The sequence below is a fragment of the Eurypyga helias genome, unplaced genomic scaffold, assembly GCF_000690775.1.
Source record: "Eurypyga helias isolate BGI_N326 unplaced genomic scaffold, ASM69077v1 scaffold12954, whole genome shotgun sequence".
NCBI lineage: Eukaryota > Metazoa > Chordata > Aves > Eurypygiformes > Eurypygidae > Eurypyga > Eurypyga helias.
This window is the reverse complement of record NW_010244392.1, coordinates 1-12,431: the sequence shown is the minus strand read 5'-3', so window position 1 is coordinate 12,431 and position 12,431 is coordinate 1. Positions and strand designations below refer to the sequence as shown.

General features: G+C 42.1%; 1 protein-coding gene across 1 annotated transcript in view; it reads right to left on the bottom strand.

Moving 5' to 3' along the window:
• LOC104508196 (laminin subunit alpha-1-like) overlaps window positions 1–12,147 on the bottom strand; it is a gene marked incomplete at both ends in the record, with an annotated part of 21,820 nt that extends 9,673 nt beyond the window's left edge. The window contains one exon of the mRNA XM_010149737.1: window positions 11,984–12,147. Within this exon, the coding sequence (XP_010148039.1) occupies window positions 11,984–12,147 (164 nt within the window). The remainder of the gene's footprint in view (window positions 1–11,983) is intronic.
• Between the last annotated feature and the right edge of the window lie 284 nt (window positions 12,148–12,431).

Sequence of the window (12,431 nt, the reverse complement as noted above, 5' to 3'; positions counted from 1 at the left end):
CACAGCCGGCCTCACCATGGGCTGCACCACAGGCTGCTGGGGAATCTCTGCTCCGGCACCTGGAGCACCTCCTCATTCTTCTCCACTGACCTGGGGGTCTGCAGGGATGTGCCTCTCATTCTCACTTCTCTCTCCAGCTACAGTTGCATAGTTGTTTTGCCCTGTCCCCCCGCCCCCCTTGCCTTCTGAAACACGTTATCCCAGAGGTGCTACCACCATCACTGATGGGCTCGGCCTTGGTCCATCTTGGAGCCAGCTGGCACTGGCTCTGTCAGACACAGGGGCTTCCTGCAGCTTCTCAAAGAAGTCATCCCTATAGTCCCCCACTACCAAAACCTTGCCACAAAAACCCAATACACCTGTTCACGAATCTGCTGAGAAATTGTCACAGCATTTACCCAAAAGCAAGAGCCAGAAGTTGACAGATGGGCAGACTGCCAAGTAAAAACAAACCTGCCAGACCATGAAATGAGTTCTTTCTTGCTCACCCAAAGCTTTTTCCACACGTTGACAAGTCTACATCATTGTATTTGTCGGTTTGGGGGTTGTTCTTTCTTCTGGCATTACACTAGCTTTTTTTACCTTGAGTCACCCTAATCTCGGGAACAATTTTCACTCAAACATGAAGTAAATACAAGCCACCGCTATTAAATATTGCACTGTCTTGTCAATTTTGCTTGTATGCAGCCTCAGACAGTGTTAGCTTAGATCAATATGATAATACTGGCAGTGTGATTGGCATGTCAAAGACCAGGGACCTGAGTAATTTGTCACTTATGATGTGTCCCAATATCAAAAAGATAGAACATTTTTGTTCCAACTGTTGTTAGACCTGAAGTAGCTCTCCCCATCCCAACTTTTACTAGGACTACCTCAATAGATCATGGCTCACCCTGAGCTTCTTTCCTATCAGTAGTTTTCTAACCTGAGGCAACAGCCGTCTTTGTAAATGAAAACCCTGGCTGGGTTGAATCCTAATTAAATTTGCATGCATAAATGCACAGCTTCAGGTTTCACAGTGAATCGTTTTTTATAGTAAGTTATGAACCAAGTATTTATTAGAACTCTCCTGGTTCTAAATGTATATTTATCATTTGCAAAGTCTAAGAGACTTGAGCTTGAAAAGAATTTTAAGGTTTTAGTGGTCCCAGTCATTTCTAATCTGTGACTCAGTATCACAACCAAACAAAATGTTACTACTTTTCACTTGTAAACATAAAGAAGGGCACATTGAGGCAGCTGGCATCTCCTTGTGATCATAAACCAGGTCTTACAGCAAGTAGCTGCACTACAATGGAACTCTGAAATGTATTTTTCACCTAGTTCATTTAAGTTTGTTATTCACCAGCCATATACAAGACCAAAAAAGGTTTACACATGGTATTTTTTCACTTTCCTAATATGAATGCACTACCTCCATATCACAAACTGCAGCTGCCTTAGACAAAGTTGAGCTTATTTTAAATAAAAGTGGAATTTTCCCATTAATGAACAAAAGCTATTTCAAGTTGAAGAGTTTTTGGCACCTCAGAACTACCAGCTCTCCTGTTTTACAAAGCCAAACAGTTACCCTAATTTTTCCAGGCACAGAAGAAAAAAAAATGTTTTCCTTCCAGCAAGCACACTACTATTATGAGGGCACCTAGAGCCCTGTATCACTGACAGATCTTCCTGGGTAGAACGGAGTACATATCCTTCAGCGTGAATGGAGAGGATTTGCAACTCTGTAACACTGAAGACATGCAGAACCTGATCATTCCCTTATCTCTACTGACAAGATTTCACAACTGTGATTTAAATGGATAGTTGGGAAATACCCTCTCTAGGTTTCTCTTCAGGTATAATCGACTGATCAACAAGCTATAGAGGTGCCTTTCTGCTTTTTGCAAAGAGTAAAATATACCCTGCTACTTTTATTCTAGATATTTTACTCTAGGCAACAAAGTAAACAAAAAAAATCACAAATCACCATGCGTTCTTCACTTACATATGCTGGTCTCCAGGTGCACAGGCTAACAAACATACAGGGTGCATCTTGCAACTCTTTTAAAAATATTAATAGCTAGTCACCTATTGCACATTTTGTGTTGCAAACCCCCTCCCCTTTTTTTTTTTTTACAGTAAATTCTTTCACAAAAGTCAAAAGGCATTTGTCAGAGAGGATAAATTCCTGAAAAAAGTGTAATTTTAAGAAGTAAAAATAAAAAGGAGGAAAAAAGAGGTTGCAAACTTCTTTAAAAGCTGTCTTCTGTGTTGCTGTCAATGCTCAATAACTCAGCCAGCCACATGGAATTTTAATCAAGTGTCCTGAAAGTATTTTGCCTTCGGCCTGAAAACAAGATTGATGCATTTCAGCCCAAAGGACAATTTTAAAAGAAAGTTCTAACAGTCTGAAGACCAGAACTGAGTGTTCAAGTCACCAAATATAAAATTCAGCAATGCTACAGTTATTTTTAACATCACTACAAGGCACATTTTGGATCCTACCCTGAAACACCCCAAACGTTTTTGCTGATTACTGTGGGAAATGCAGTGATCATACAGGTAGAGCTACATAGTGGGCAGCTTATTTCTCATTGTCCTACAGGACAGAATAGATGAGGAGGGCTGCTTAAGTTTGAGAAAAGAATGATGTATCACCTGTTGATACTATGTGTCATATAGAAAGGTTTTTCTTTTCTGGAGCAAACATCCAGACCTTTTCCCTGCCACTGAACCACTCAGACGCTATTTTTTTTTTTAACCTTCTTTTCCTATCACTACAGCAGGACTTTCAGCCTCCCAGAAATATCTGAACTTGGATGTGCCCATTACCATTATTACCAGTGGCAGCAAGCAATAGCAGATCCTTAAGCCAGTTATAACTATCATGCGACAAAAAGTTTTCTGAGCAACCTTAATATCACTGGAGCTAAACATCAGTGTGGCAACCTCTAACCTATGACAAGATACTGAATACAGCCATTCACCAGCAGTCCTAATTTGTACCTACCGTTTCATTACTGTCTTCAGACCATACGCTATGTATATACACACACACACACACACTTCAGATCACTCACCAAGATAAGATCTATTCTCTTTTAGTCATCACTCGATTCATCTTAAGGTTCTCTGCCCACATACATCTCTCTCATTGCAAAGAGCAGCCTCCTGCACATCACAGAAAACACGCACTGTACTTTGCAGGTTCATTTCTTCAGTTAGAAGTGTCCCCATTACAAAATTATCAAATATGCAAGAAACTAAGCTGTCCCTTGTGTGACCACTCTCAAGTAAAGTGTGGTCATCCATTTGACTTCAGTATTTGCATTTGCTGCATGCTTTTATCAATGATAAACTTGCTCTGGAGGACTTTGGCAGACGTACTGTAAACCTACTTCAAGGAAGATAGATTGGGATAGGGCTTGGAAGGAATTATTCCTGTCAGTTTTAGCTTAAAATTTGTGTTTACATCTGAAATCCATTTCAGTAACAAGCTCACATTTTTACATTACCAAGAAAAAAAATTATGGTTTCTAAAGTTCTGATCAACTTGTAGCGAGATTAATTGTTAATATCCAAAAACAAAACTTAAAAAATACAAAGTTTTTTCACCAATCATGGAGTTATAAATACATGGAAGATGTGCTTTCTATTTGTAAAAATGTTCTTCTGAATGCTGTAAATGAGATCTATTACCCCATAAAATCAAATTGGACTACTTAGGCAATTAAAGAGCACGGCTGAACCAACACATTAGTTAGCGACCACTGAAGGAACAAATGGACAATTGTCTGTAGATAAATGTAAGTTCCCAGCAATTCTCACGAAGTCAGTGGAGTTTATTTGATCCTTCATTTTCCCATCAGATATTTCATCGCTTCAGCATATTTTAAAGGGTGGTTTTTAGTAGAAGTCACCAAGTACATTTTTAAGATTCTACAGACCAAAGCAAATAGAAGGAATCCTAGAAATTTCAACAGCATATATTTCACAACCCTAATTTAACCCAGTTTCCACAGATCCTGACAATTCAAAGAACCTTCACTTCAAACTTCTGTTATCTAGCCCTTCTCAGCCAATAAAGTAGAAACAACCTAATCATCAGAAGCATTAGCACAGTTACAAGTCTTTTTTTTTTGCCCTTCCCTCTTACAAAAGCACAAGATATGCACAAAAGGCAGCACTGTAAGGGCAAGTAAAATATATGAATGGTGTGGCATGGAGAATAACAAAACCCACATTAGCTATTCAGTCATTTGAATAAGAAACGTTTGTAAGGGAAAGCTAGACAAGAAAAAGCAGTGGACTCTTCACCAGTTTTATTCGTAGCAAAGTGCCTTTGGGAGCTGGTTGTCTCTGCTCTGTAAAGCAAGGGCCAGAAACAGAAAAGGTGTAATTCCATTAGTTTGGGAAGCCCCAGCCTAGTGTGCTAGACTAACTCACTCAGCCTAGATACTCCTGGGTGGGTGTGGAATAACACTGAGGAGTCAGTGAAGACCGGCCAGGCTCCATCCAGCCTGACAGCAGCTCTGCCCTTGCTAAGGGGTGGCCAGAGGAGGCTCAGGAGCAGCCAGCCTCCCCAGCCTGCCATCCTCCTGGGCACCCAGCTTGCCCACTGCCTTGTGCCCTGGCTGCAAAGCTCATTCTGCCAATGCCCATGTAAACAAAACGAGGGACAACTTGGACTCCTGCTCCAGTCCTCCCTGGAAGGGCAGCATTTGGCCACAATTAAACTGCACTGGAAGTGTCAGTCTCTACTGGGTTTTCTCCTCTCCTTCCCACACAAACATTTCTTTACAGACCTCTTTGAGATCAGGTGAGTTGTGACAGAAGGCAAAATTACCAGTTGTGGCAAGACTGGATAAACTATCACTACTAACCTAAGCGAGCATCACTGCTACCTCCAGCTTGCATTTATGCTCAGTGGTTAAAATCCAAGGTTTAATAAGCATGACTTCTGCCACTGCCTTTTAAAGAGCTAGTACTTTGATATTAAAAACCTCTTGCTTGATCAGGTCCACAAGAAAATAAAAACAAATTCAATAATCAAATCAAGACTACAGAAGTTGTTTCACATTAGCTATACAGGTTCTGCACTGTCCCCTCAGCCATTCAGCAAATAAAAGCTGACACAAATATAATAAAGGAGGCACTGGGCATGGGCCTATCTTCAAGGTCATTTTGGAGCACAGCAGTAAAAATGTAAGCAGAAGCAAGGGGAAAATAAAGTTTCTGCTTCAGGAAGAACATTTCTTAACCAGCTTTTTAAGCTTTATTCTCATGCGGGAATCAAGAGTAGGGCTGGAGCTCACAGCATAACAAATGAGCTCACAGAAAGGAATTACATTATGCTTGCAAAACAACTTTCAAATCTGAAACTTTAATCTAAAAGAATTGGTTAGGGAATATCTCTGATAAACTGTCATGTAATACAGGAACAAGTCTAAAAAAATAATCAAAAGCTAACAAGTTAAAGCTGTTAGAACACAAGGAATTGCTAAAGGTTTAATCTATTGTCTAGGGAAAGCAGCAGTGGGATCTTCATGGCCTTGCCTGGTAGGAAAAGCCCAGAAAAGACAAACCAGCTCAGTCCATCAACCCAGATTAGCTGCTGGTTACACAGCCTGCAAGGTTGAGCTACGCGTGGAAATGGTGGTGGGTGAGGCAGCTTGCCATGCATCCCCCTTCCCTTCTGATAGCCCTCCAAACTCACATGGCCATTGCAGCAGTAGTGATTTTCCAGGAGGACTTTAAAACCCATTTCTTGGGTAGAACCAAAGCATCCTAGAAATTGGTTTTGCTCTGGAAGGAACACGAAGAAAACTCCTCAGCAATCAGAACTGCTGATTCACATCAGGAGAGGAGTCTAGATTATATTTCTTTGTAATAAGAATATCAAAGTGTTAGACTTTGACAGTATTTTTATAGGATTACACATCTATGTTTTCTAATTTGAGAGTGTTAGTTGTATCTTCTGTAACTACAAAATAAATCTATTCGTTTTTCTGTAAAATCATCATGTATACAGCTTTAACACTAAAAAAAATGTGTATAAAATAATTACATCTCACAAAAAAGCAGTTTCCCCCCCTTTACAATACAGATTGTAATGACTGAAAAAATAATTAAAATTAAATCCCTTAAAATAGCAGAAGTGACCACAGAAGAAAAACACAGATACACCTAACCTTTTTTGCTTTGACCCACAACCAGATCCTCAAAGCCAGAGTGCTGTGCCCACATCCTAGTGCCCAGGGGCACTGTATACATCGTCTGAGATACCACTTAAGTATCCAAAACCATACACAAATGCAAAGTTTGATTGATGTGCACCTAAGGCTTATGGACTAACTCCTCCAAGCTGACAGAACCAATATCATCTTGCAAAACTCCTCCAACACACTATTCCTCTGTTTAGCCAAGAAGGGATGCCTGGAGGACAGAAAAAAAAAATAGACTAGAAGAAAGCAGCAAACCCCACCTGAAGATCTTGTGTGAAACTGCTGTAAATACCAACAACTGATCAAGACACACTGATAGTCCTGAATTCCCAGAGATGCATTTTCTAAGCCCTCAGGGAATGGAGAAAATATTTATGACAGATAGGGTTTTTTTTATCTTAATCTTCAGGCTACTTAGAATGCTTTCATGGGATTATTCTGTCACATACCTTTGTACCCTGAGAAAAGAGGAAGTAGTCTGTGGCTTCTTGGTGCTGACTTTCTTTTAAAAAGTGAGGTAAAAAAAATAAAGCATATTTTAAATTTAGGACTTTCTAATGAAGGCCAAGCACAACATTTTCCCCACAGAATGTCCAAGATGTTCTTTGCAGACCACCAGAAAAACTGAAATTTCTCATGATTCTTTCTCTCTCCCAACCTCAAGTCAGATCTCAATCAAATAGGCACCTAGCTGAGGTCTACCTAGCTGAGGCACCTACCTTTCTACTCCACAAATTCCTTTGAGTATGACCAAGACCCATTTCTATTTAATAAAATTTCAAATATATGTGTATTGCTCAATATTTATTTAGGGAACTTTATTTTTATACAATGGTACCCACAAAGTCAGTGTTCCTGGGGATTTGGATCATGGCAACTTGGTAGACAGGTCATCTAAAATTGACTCTTGTGGAGTACTATATAGATTACAACAAAGTCCATTACATGAAGGTCTGAACTGCCAAACTGTCAGAGAAAATGAAAACCCAGAGCTCCAGACCTATGGGTGCTCTTCTGCAGAGTTTTGCTGGGGTGTACCAAGTCCTGTAACCCAACAGAGGCAGCCGCTGCAGCTCTGTTCCCAGGTCCAATCAGCAGTAAAGCTAAGCATGTATTTTGTGTGTACGTGTGGCTATGTTTGTGTTTCTTGGAAATACAACACATACATGCATATGGCCAGCCACAAAGGTCAACAAAGAGAGAAAAACACAAATGCAACCACAACCAGTTTTATCTTATTCTTTCTCCAGCTACCAAGATGAAAGACCATCACTGGAAAATAAATATTCCTACACAGACACATGTGCAATGTGGATTCCTTCAGGAACAAGACTTGGACATTCAGTCAATCCAGTAACTACTCTCACACCACCACATCTGGATCCCAGGTCTCTCCCCATTGCTGGCAGCTGGGCATGTAAGCCATGAGGCACACAGCCCCACTCCAGCTGCTAGTCCACATGTTGCCTCACACACCCACACATTCCCCCACCACACTCGAAACGCACCCATTATGGAGCCCTCCAGTTACTGGCCGAGACATTCAGCCTACTTGGTAACTGGCCCTGGATTTCCTCATCACCATTTGCCTGATGCAGACACACAGGGTCATGCAGACAGGTCTCCTGGCTGAACCCCAGATGCCACCGCCTGCCCAGCAGCTACCTTGGACCTCCTAGTCCCTCCAGTAGCCAACCTGCAGGCCCTCTGGTCTCTCCAACATCCATCCTAAAATTACTGCTGTTTTGATACCTGGTTTCCAAGCCATTCATCCTGCTGGCTGGCTGGTCTGCCTTGATGTTTGCTGACGATCACACACTGACATACAGACCCACAAAACACACACACTCTGGTCTCTCCAGCCTCAGACACCCAAGACATGCAGGCTCCTGTGACCGATGGTCCTCTCTCCAGTGCCGGCACTTAAATCTCCACGCAGAGACCCCCCTCACACAGGAGAAGAGTTAGAAACAGTTTAACAAAAAGGCAGGACATGAGGCACATCGGTACAGGACACATACTGATGAGGTATGGGGCATGGCAACACAAGCACCTTGACCTGCAACCTGTTCACAGCCAACTGGCTGTTAACATCCTATCCTTCTTCCCCCCACCACCATTACTTGTTCTTTCCCAAACCACCTTAATCAGCCCCACTTTCCCTGTCTTAAGCCATTCCTCTACAAATCCCATAATAAGCCTTGTGCAATCCCAAAGTGTTCTTCCCCTGCACCCCATAATGAGTCACATACACCTGTAGACAGCTGCCACCACCCACCCATAAACCCTAGAGAGCTGCTCCCATAACAGTGATGGCTATCACCCCTGGCCCATGGGCTGATGGTGGTCATGGGACAGCCCTGGGAGGTGCTTGTTTCTCCAGCTTCATTAGTGGGGTTGCCCCACCTTGTTCCTCTGTGCTCCTTTGTGTGTGTGGGCCTCAGACTTATCACATGATCTAACCAGTTAAATGGAGCGTGGACAGTTAATAAGTACCTTGTGGCCCTGCTACTTAACCTGCATGAAGACACAAGGGGTGTATAAGTTCAATGCGACTGTGATTCTTCCTCAGACCCCTACCATAGCTTTAGCTCATCAGTCTCCTGCCTCACACTGCAAGCTGCAGACAGCACTGTCTCAAGTTTTCCACAAGTCTCAAGGGACATCAGGTTTCTTTTAATGTTCTCTTGTGAAGAAAGAATATTTGCGCCAGTGGAAGCATAACAAACATTAAAGGAAAATATTTAAAAATAAAAACACCACTACACAGAGGACAGAAACCTTCACATCTCCTGTATTACCTAGCTCTTGGTTGCATGTTTCTTATCTTGAAAAACCTTGTCTTTAAACCTGACAGAAACAAGCTCTATTCAAGCCATTTGCGTACACCAACCTACAATGCAGTATGGCAGTCGTGAAGTCCCTATGACATTTTTTTCATTTCATACAGAAAGCATTTGGGAATGTTATGTCCAGCTCATCTTGAAAATGTAAGACGACTTCCTTCAAAGTCTTCTGGTCATCCAAGTGCATTCTTGAAGTCTGGCTCTTGGTTTCAGAATTGTCAGAAGAAACTATACCAACTCGCAAAACACCTTTGAGCACTTGAGGCTGTAGTGAGGCAACCAGGAGATCAACCTATCTATAAAAAAGAAAATTAAGTATCTTGCTGCCAAATGCTGTCACACCTACAATTAAAGCACACCACCTGAGGTGGAATTCATTATCCTAAATTAGGCACCACAAAGTCTTCCTCCACTAAGTGGGATGCACAGTCATCCCGCCAAGCAGTGCCAGGCTTGAGTGACCCAGTAAAAAACAGTGGGCACTGGTACAATAAAAACAGTCTCTCTCCTGGGTCTAGATGCCCAATTGCTGCTTGCGATAGAAGTAAATAAAAAGGAGGAAGGCTTGCAGTTTGATTTGCCTTTCATCTTTGAGTCCCCTAATGATCTACTACAGCATTAGCTTTTTCTCTTACCCATTCTCCTACATCCTTTAAACTTGCATCCTCGGCTGAACAGTCGCTCAGCTTCAGAGATTTGAAAAGATTTTGTACATGCCTCCCTCTCACCTGCATTACCTGTCGCTTGGTAATATGGCATAATTCACAAGTTCGAGATGTGGCTTCAAATGATGTCAAACTAAGGAGACTAACCTAAATCACCCACTGCCTGGATAGGTGTGCTAACAATCCAATTTATAAGCAAACCATATCACTTCCGTTTCAGCAAAAAATGTGGTTGCTGACCATAATGTTATAATCTGTGTATTAGTCGTAGCCTAAGCAAACTTAATAAACCAGATTCTTGGTAGGTTTGAAACCCAAGTGTTGCTAAGCATGAGAAATACCCATGTTCAGCTTTGGCCAGACAGAGCACCCCAGGCATCTTCCTGGGGCCATTCTATCCCCTGAGCATCAGCACTTAAAGCCTATTGATTCCAAAACCCCAGGCAGGAACAACAGCGCAGGCTACTACAGCACACCAGCTTACAAAAACAAGCTGAGGGGAGATGCAGCTGAGAAAACATTTATCTACAACCACAACCTTGAAAGTTAACATTACTGCACACTTAAAGTAGCAGGATTATTTTTAATTAGAGAAAAATCACCTGACAGTGGCAGAATCAAATCTGTGAAATACAGGCAATGCTGTGCAAAACCATTAAGTGATTCCCCTTTCTACTTTGTAGACATGTATCGCTGTTGCTTCCAGCATAATTAAGAAAGCATTCCAGAGGAGCAAAGCTGCTACATAAGCCTCCAAAACGGCCATTTTCTTCTGAAGTTGTAAAATAACTCTTGTGTGGGTCGGACACCTAGTGATACACACTTCATGAAGAGTAATTCCATTATTGGATACAAAAGACTCAATTGAAAAGACAAACCCCACTTTTCAATATGATGGGGACACTTTAACGAAACACCTACAATTAAAATACTAACAAAATTTCATAGGTAAGTAGATATTAATCTTTAGGCTGAAGGAACCAATCATTAACCTTCAGAGTTGTTTTGTGCAGTGACTTTACTAATCAGTGCTGCTCTTTCTTCTACTGGACTTAGCACTTCCCCACAGACCCTTGCAACCATCATATGCCCCCGTTTCCTGATCTGCTGACAGAACAAAAGCAGGAAAAAAACAGAAAACCAAGAAATACTGAGTTCTGCCAAGGTACCCTCCATGGGCATGTCAAGATACTTTTCCTCCAAACTTCTCCAATGTCCTTCCAACAGCTCCGGAAAATCTTTCCAGCCTCACCACAAACTGTATTTTTACATCATCATGATGCTTGCAAGTTTGAACTTCAGCTGTTTACTTTCTGGAAAACCAACGTGGCTGTTCTAATCTCCATTGCATTCTTCACATTGTTTTAGGATCAGTTATCTTGAATTCTGTTTTTTGTGAGGCAGTCCTCCACCAAAGGGGTTTGATACTCACTGCTTCCTCAGATGGTCTGTGCTCTCATGCTGAGAAAAGAAAAATCTATCCATTTAGCCTAAATAATGGTCTCCTGACCTGATCTTTCAACTAGAAAAATACCATTAAGAATTTAAATAGCCCCAGGAGGGGTGGCTTAGGTGCAATGAAATATATCGGTATCCTTAATCACTTAATAAAATACACATTTTACCAAGATGCCTCTAACAATGTAAGCCACTCTATAAAAACTGGAATATCAGCACTAAACTACTTGCAAAAGCTGCAATAGATTACAGCAGTGTGATCATTGCAACTTTCTGTAAAGGTGACTCTTACCACCTATATTTGGCCCAGCTTTAGGAAAATTGTTACCTTTCTAAACTGTGTGCAAACATCCATATTTAAACAGGATGTTAATAGTTGGTACCTTACAAAAAAACAATCGAGAGAAGTAAATTTAGCATCATTTTGTCCCACTTCTCATTTGTTTCCAAGACTGAATTTTCATAACCAAGGTGAAGTGTATTTATTTACAAGCTGAAATATACGGACTTTGACATTTTCTTGGGCTTCATTCTGTCCTCCTAAGCTGGAGGATGAAGTTTGGTACACATAATGGTATTAATAAACACACTCTCTTACTGCAGCGTGTAAACATCCAGATGCTAGCTTCCCACACTGTATCCATCTTGAACACCACGCTTCTCCGTAAAAAAAAATAAGTCATGCATCTGCACAACACATGCCTTCCACCCACTTCCCATTCTCGGGTTTAGGGTTTTTTTTCCTTAATAGAAAACTAATGCGGCAGGGGATTAATGTGCAGGGATGGGTGGAAATTCTGCTGCTTACTCCACCAGGAACCGGACCATCCAGCCGAAGGTGAGAGGAGCTGGTGCCCACCAGCGCTTCCCCGCATGACCCGGCGCGGCGCAGCCAGCTACTGCTGACCCGGAGGGTGAGCTGCTGCTGCTCGCTAACTTCACGCTCACCAGGCTGAAACCCGAGTTGCTGCCCTTCGAACAAAGAAGTGATGAAGTTACTCGCGAAGACAAGCAGGACGCGCCGCGGAGCGCCCCCGTGTCCAGGCTGCTGGGCACCGGCCAGCCCCACGTGCAAAAAAAAACCAGGAAGAAAAATTTTGGAAATTATCTCCGTTACAGCCTCATGCTACCAGTGTCTCACGCCTGGAAAGTGGGTTTGATACCCTCTCGCCCCCTAGAACAGAGCTTGAACTGGTTTAGAGTAGCGACAGCGTGTGGCATCCTTCGGGTCTGCCTGCTCCCCTCCTTTCTGCGGG